Source organism: Perissodus microlepis, unplaced genomic scaffold (assembly GCF_051167445.1).
Source record: "Perissodus microlepis isolate ML-2025 ecotype Zambia unplaced genomic scaffold, ASM5116744v1 scaffold_24, whole genome shotgun sequence".
NCBI classification, from domain to species: domain Eukaryota; kingdom Metazoa; phylum Chordata; class Actinopteri; order Cichliformes; family Cichlidae; genus Perissodus; species Perissodus microlepis.
Window position 1 is genome coordinate 215,404 of NW_028182046.1, and position 6,700 is coordinate 222,103.

The 6,700-nt window shown below is 43.5% G+C and overlaps 1 protein-coding gene and 1 pseudogene across 1 annotated transcript; both read right to left on the bottom strand.

Moving 5' to 3' along the window:
* Positions 1-1,008: 1,008 nt before the first annotated feature.
* LOC146360567 (kinesin-like protein KIF1B) lies at positions 1,009-4,461 on the bottom strand (annotated as a pseudogene).
* Positions 4,462-5,811: 1,350 nt separating this feature from the next.
* On the bottom strand, positions 5,812-6,700 carry LOC146360568 (kinesin-like protein KIF1B). Its single transcript, XM_084922738.1, has 4 exons — positions 6,688-6,700; positions 6,255-6,363; positions 6,070-6,136; positions 5,812-5,922 (listed from the first exon to the last, which is right to left on the bottom strand). Exons 1-4 carry the CDS (start codon positions 6,698-6,700, stop codon positions 5,812-5,814), a joined length of 300 nt encoding a protein of 99 aa, XP_084778864.1.

Consider the following 6,700-nt stretch of genomic DNA (forward strand, 5'->3'; position numbering starts at 1 on the left):
CAGAGCTGAACAGGTGATGGAGAAACAGGTTTACCTTTTAGGTGACATGAATGGGTTGAAGGAAAGCTATGAACTGTTTCTGAGAGACAACTTACACCAGGATCCTTTTCTATGTAGCTGACAGCTGGTAACTGTGCAGGGGCGGGTCTAGCAAAGTTTTGCCATGAGGCCAGGTAGAGCATTAACAGGGAAAGGGGGGCACAAAGAAATACTTTTCTTTCTTATTCTCATTTAAAATTTCTAGCTTTTAACAAATAATTATCCGAATCTTACAACCAAAGTTTTCATCTGATGTCAAATTTATAGAAATCCATTATTGTACATAGTAAGTTTTTTTCAGGGTCCCAACATAATTTCTTCAGAAGAAAGTACTGTACATGATGCCAGTATTTTCCCACATTTTCTAGATACTGTACTAGTACTTTGTGTAAAATGCCATCAAAAAGTCAGTTAAGTTTTATTCTTTCTCACCTGTCTTTCTGTCTCCTTTCACTTTTAAAAGGTTGCCATGTTAGAAAAAATATTTTGCCCTGCCATGCTGTTTATTGATGTGGTAAATAAATAGTTTATGAAAATATCACTAAATCTGTCATTTATTATTTTTAATATTCAGTAATGGTCATGTCTCACCTCTAGTCTTCTCTGTCTTAATTTCAGGTTTCCACCATATGTTGTAGATAGTTCAGGAAGTTAACTCAACCAAGCAGTCTTTGGGTTTCGGCTAAGTACTGTTTAGAATACCAGAATAGGGAGGATGGTGTAGGTTTAAGTTTATTAGATTGATATATATGTACCAACAAGACAGCGTGCATCACTGTCACAACGACGTTTGTTTTCATTCAAAGGCTTTATGGTTTTTCCTATAATACCTGGTGGGCCGGTCTCTAGTCAAAATGCCCGGGCTGATTTTTTGTCCCAGTCCAGCTCTGGCTGCAGGTATCATGCAAGCATGTTCATTTAATAAAAAAACAACAACAACAACAAAAAAAAAAATGAAACTCATTTCAGGAGACAAATAACACTGATAGAGACATTTTTTTGTACAGATGATTGGCAAACGGAAAGTTTCTAAAGAGTCGTGCACACACAAGTAGACTACTACAACATGCTACTTAGTTAGGGGAGTTTGGGAATGACAACCAAGCGGAACAAAATTAGACGCAAACATTGTCATCGAAACGAAAACACAAAAAGCTGAGGGGAGGGAATAGAGAGGGGGAAAGCTAAGCTGGCAGCGGGGTTGCTGGAGGAAGGCGGGGAGGCAAAAGTTCTGAGGAACTTAAACGTTTTAGTCGCATGAAAAGAGACTTAAGCCCCAAGTCTACTTACAAGAGAAAACTGTCAAGAATCACAATGATTAATAAGTTTTAACACTTGATATTTTTGGTATTTTCAAAGGCTTTTCAGAAAGGATGGAAGCGGTGGTTCTCCCGCGTACCGCTCCGCACGCTCAGTTCTTTGTCAGTCCGCTGTGCCGCCTCGCCAGCTTAGATCTATGGGGAGAGTTTTACGTCTATCCTGCCTCAAACCTTAAGCATGGCCTGCTGGTCTTCACTGTATTCCACCTGTGCTGTGGAGAAGTTGAGGACGCCTCGCTCCACGGGGTCCTGGTCGCTGTTGCTCCATGAAGCTCAGAAAACCCTTCTTGGACACAACAGATCTGAAAAGAAGAGATTTTATTCATTTATTTATTTTTTAAGAGAGCGCTTGTTTTTCTAAGGAAGAAGCAGAGTTGGTTTGTTTCCAGCTGAAATCATCCAGGCTCAGGAATTTGAATCGATCCACATCATTTCTGCTTGAACTAGAGAACATGAGTGTCGACTTACATTTGGTCTGTGAGACACATGTCATAGTGACAGTATTTGGGTTAATATGGCATTACTCACCCTGGTCGCATTTCTTCAATATCAGGCACCAAGTTCAGGAACTCGTTCTTTGCAGCCCGCGCAAGGTAGGAGGTCTCCAGAGTGGGAACCATCAGGAAGTTTTCATAGTCTGAGCAGGAGGGACTGGAGGCACGTGAGCTGTTCTCAGGGGTCCTTTAACACAAATCACACCAAGTTAGAATCAAATAGATAACCTGTCAATAACCGTTTGCAGATCGAGGTCAATGTTCCTAAAAATATGTTTACTTCTGGCCCATGGCGCCTCAGCGGGAGTCCGAGAGAGGGGCAGGTAGAGGAAGGGGTGAGGGTGGCACTGCTGAAGCTCGTCACGGATGGATCACGTCCGGTCGGTGAGATGTCAGAAAGCTGAAGTGAAACAACAGCAGGATGAGGTAGACGTCAATATATGAACTCCCTGATGTGACACAGAAAGGCTATTTTTTTATTTATTTGTATTATTTCTCACCTTGCAGTCACTGATGCTGTTCACCAGCTGGTTGTATTCACTATTGAAGGTGTGTGTCAGAAGGCGCAGGCACTACAACACAACAGGAACAAGACCGATCAGCTCCAAGCAGAGAAGGAAGAAGGCAGCAACAAGAACGCCCACTAAGCCGACGTTTTTCTCACCTTGGTGGCCAGCTCCTTCTCACGCTTTCAAAGGTGGTGCTGGAGATCTGCGAGGAGATGGAGGTGGACGTGGACAGAGTGCCGGAGCTCACGCTGGGGGACTGAGACTCACTCAGGGACTTGGTGGTGGGAGCTGTTCCCACGGGAGCCGCCTCTCCCAGAAGGTGACGGATCTTTTCCACCTGGACGAAAGATGGGGGCGAATGTGAGGTGGGGAGAAGAGGGGGGGGTTAGTCATGTAAAGTCTGTACTCTAAGAAAAAACTTTTTAGAATAGCACTTTGGTCTTTGAGTTGAAAAGTCATTTTTCCCTCTACGATATTAAACAGATTTATTTCTTTATGAATCTTTTAAGGCCCCACCTCCTGCAGCTGCTCCATCTTCTCTAGCTCCCACTGGTGCTCTAGGATGAGGATATCTCCTCTGGGCCTCCGGCCGGCCAGGTTCTCCTCTCCACGCACGTAAGCCACTGATGTGTCCAGGACCTTCCTCCTCCTCCTCTGCATCCCTGCTCAGGACATGAGCCCTCATTAGCATGAAGCTCTCCGCAGAATTATGATAAAACAGCTGCCGTTCTTTAAACATGTTTCATGTCCACTCACCTGGGCTTCCAGTGTCAGACATCTTACACAAGCTCAGCTCGTAGATCCCAGTCACTCGGTTGCTATAATGAAGCAGAAGTTATGAAGAAGGAAACTTTGTAACAGGGCAGATATCTTTGATTGTGAAGCAGAGATGGCCACAGTGCAGCAGCCCAGATTTACCAGTCAGGAGTTTTGGAGTATTCAGTCCCAAAGAGGTTCTTGAGAGAACGGGGTGGGGAAATCTTGGCGTCTCGGGAGTAAAAGACCGTGCAGATGTCTTTGGTGATAATGGCAGGCTGGATGCAATGGTCCAGCTGCAGAAAGGAGATACAGGGTGTGTGTTAGACACGATGACATCAAGAGACTTAAAAACACATACAAACAGGTACAACACGGCGGAGCAGCGACTGACCTCCAGATACGCAGATAAGGTCATGTAGATCTTCTCTCCATAGGGAGTTACGCAGTTGAGCAGGAGGGAGTTGTGCAGGGAGCTGTCCCACACTGCCTCAAAGTCCTGAAAAAGACAGAAAGAGGAAAAGTTAGCTTGACAGCATTATTTTTTATGAAGTCCTACTTGGTGCTAACATTACAGGGTCTCTGTTTACAGCAGTGTGTCATGTTGTTAAAAAAAGTGAGTGACGTGAGCACAGTTCTGACATATCAAGAAGTGAACGCAGTGACTGAAGCGGTGTTCACATTCATCCTTTAATCATGACAAAACGTGAGGAATCGCACTGAGGTGAGACCTTGACAACAGACAAATCAGGAGCCACAGAGTGTCAAGTGTCAGCCGACACCAATCGGGACAATGATAAGAAAGAAATTCATTTACAGACACGTGAAAAAGCAGTTTAAGGATCTGGATCTAGATTATTACACCACATCATCATTATACCTGTGATTCAGCAGCTGATGGAACCAACTTTAGCAGCAAAAACTTGAGGTAATCATTTTTTATTAGTGTTTCACAGCAGTGTGGACGGATTTCTGGCCCGTTTGTCTTTACAATGTTTCTTCGGTTCATTGAAGTTTGCAGATATTTATTCATTCACAGCTTTCGTAACGTTCAATCATGTTGAAGTCTCAACTTTGAGCCATGCAGCACCACTCTGTTGTTGCTTTGCTGCTGCGCTCTGGGGTCACTGACCCAACGATGATCTCTTTGACTCTTGAATACTTCAGTGACCTGGACACTTTGCAGATTCTTTGGCAGCAAAAAAAGACCAAATAATCATCACCCGAGCAAAACCGTTGGTATGAGGTGTTTGTGCTGATATGCCGTGTTTGGTTTTCACCAATGTTGAAGCTGTGCATTAGGGCTTAGGTTTTCAACTTTGCAAACCTAACCCATGCTGCCATGTTGTATTTAGAGGGAAAATGGTTTCTCCTGGAAGTCTTTCCAAACAGGCCATATTTGTTGAGTCTTTTTCTAATTGCACTGTCATGAACTCCAACATTTAGCATGCTAACTGTGGCCTGTAGAGCCTCAGATGTGTGGGGTGAATTTTCTGGGACGTCCACTTCTGGTAAGATTGGAAACAGTCTTTGATTTTTTTTAACTTGAGAATAATCTTTCTTGCTGTAAAATGATCGACTTCAAAGTCTTCCCAGATTCATGGGTATCAACAACTGCTTCTCTTCTCCTCAGTATGTTACCACTTACCTGAATACACCACACCAGCAAACTGACAGTAGTGGTTACACTTACTGATGATCTAGTGCATTTGATTAGCACTTGGCTGATACTGACCCTCTTAACTAATTATGGAAATAGTCTTGGATGTACTTAGTTTTTTAAACATCTGAATTTCGGCTCAGTGTTTGTTAAATAAATAATGACCTGGTATAATGTGTTCTGTGTTGTTCATCTGAGGTTGCATTTACCTCATATTAAGACCTACTAAGGACCTGATTTTTTTTAAATTTATGTCCTGATACATAAAACCTGAGAGCTCACATAACTGCATATGCTCAGAATAGACAGCACACATGGATACAAATTACTGCCTTGCAGCAGCAATCTTAAGACCATCACTATGAGCTCCATATAAGATTACACTGTTCCTGTTACTAACAGCAGGGGGCACTATCAGCCACAGACTCAGAGCCAGATATGCTCTGCTGGTGCCTCATTGTTACTGAGGTAAGACTTTATAGTGAGAAACAGCTGAGGGGAAAACACTGATCTGGAAACGTCTGAGTGTTACAGAGGATATACATAGCACTGTGGTTCAGTGTCACACAATCACAAACAAATACAGCAAAGTACTAAAAAGGGTGTTGCCTCCAAAGATTGCTTTTACTGGTTTGGAGCTTAGGAGGCTTAATAACGACAGGCATGAATGAAGACAGATCAGAACAGCTGTTTTATCACAGCATCCAGTACCAACACAATCATCCACACTCAAGAGGCTGTTGGCTTCAGAGTCAGCAGCTGAATGTCTAAAATATCAAATGTCATTTTTTGGTCCATCAGCTACAGCATGAACTGCTTAAAGTGAGAAGCAGCCTAAAGCCCGACAGATTCATCTTTCCAGACTGAAAATATCTCAGAGTGAACCGAGTGGTGCGTTTTCAGTGTGATCTCACAAAGTCAAATCCCTTTAATGATGTTCTGTCCTGTCTTCCTCTATCAAAAGCACACAAACACTATAAAACATTGTTTCTGTGCTTTGGGGTTTTTGTTTTCTACAGAGAGGTATAGTACGACTAGACCCTAAAGGTAGGCTGCTCACCTACAACCAGCTCACGAATATCTTTCCAATGGAGCTCGCTGCCCTTCTCGTGGATGAGGGTCACTGTGATCCTCCGCTGGACCCCCTGCAGCAAACATAACAGGAGCTCAGGATCACAGTGAGCACAGCTAGAGCAACATTACGCTTTAAAAGAAGATATTCAACTGTGTACAAAGGAAGCAGTTACCACTGTGTGAGTAATAAGAAAACAACATGTGCACCAATCCTGTACCTGGTGCAGCAGGTAGGTACCATGACAGGGCAGGCCTCCACTGTGATCCACGATGGCTGGGATGTACCTGTGCATGGAGGGAGGAGGTGACACAACATCCCAACGTATAATATTCTTCCTGGAGATAATTTTTATGGTTCCTTTAAAGCTTGTGCGTGAATATAACACTCCAGGTGGATACTCACTCTCCAGTGGGCTCCAGCTCACTGATCTCAAACCAGACCAGCAGGTCGTACTTGCTGACACACTGACCCAGGTTGGATTTGGTGATGGTGTTCAACTTGGTGGCTGCAACTGCCACACACACACACACACACACACACACACACACACACACACACAAGCTCAACGTTAACAAGTGGGAATTTGTCTGAATTTAAGAGAAGATGAATAAAAGTGAGGAGTATTTACTACATGCTTTGGGTGACTAAATGGAGGATGGATAGGTGACGTGAAAACACTACTGACCCTTTATACTGAGCCAATAGCTCACACACTTCTATTAAATCTGTCTAAACAGCCAGTAATCACAGAGGATAGATACTGGAAGCAAACTGAAATGTTAGGAGGAACTAAATCACACATTACAACACCAGTGGCAGCACCCTGCTGTCTCACACATCTGGATCAT

Excerpts from the sequence above, each read along its gene's own strand:
- LOC146360568 (XM_084922738.1), bottom strand. Across the intron at positions 6,137-6,254 it reads GAGCTGGAGCCCACTGGAGA|GTACATCCCAGCCATCGTGG; the intron begins GTGAGTATCCAC and ends CTCCATGCACAG. Across the intron at positions 5,923-6,069 it reads GTACCTACCTGCTGCACCAG|GGGGTCCAGCGGAGGATCAC; the intron begins GTACAGGATTGG and ends TGTTTGCTGCAG.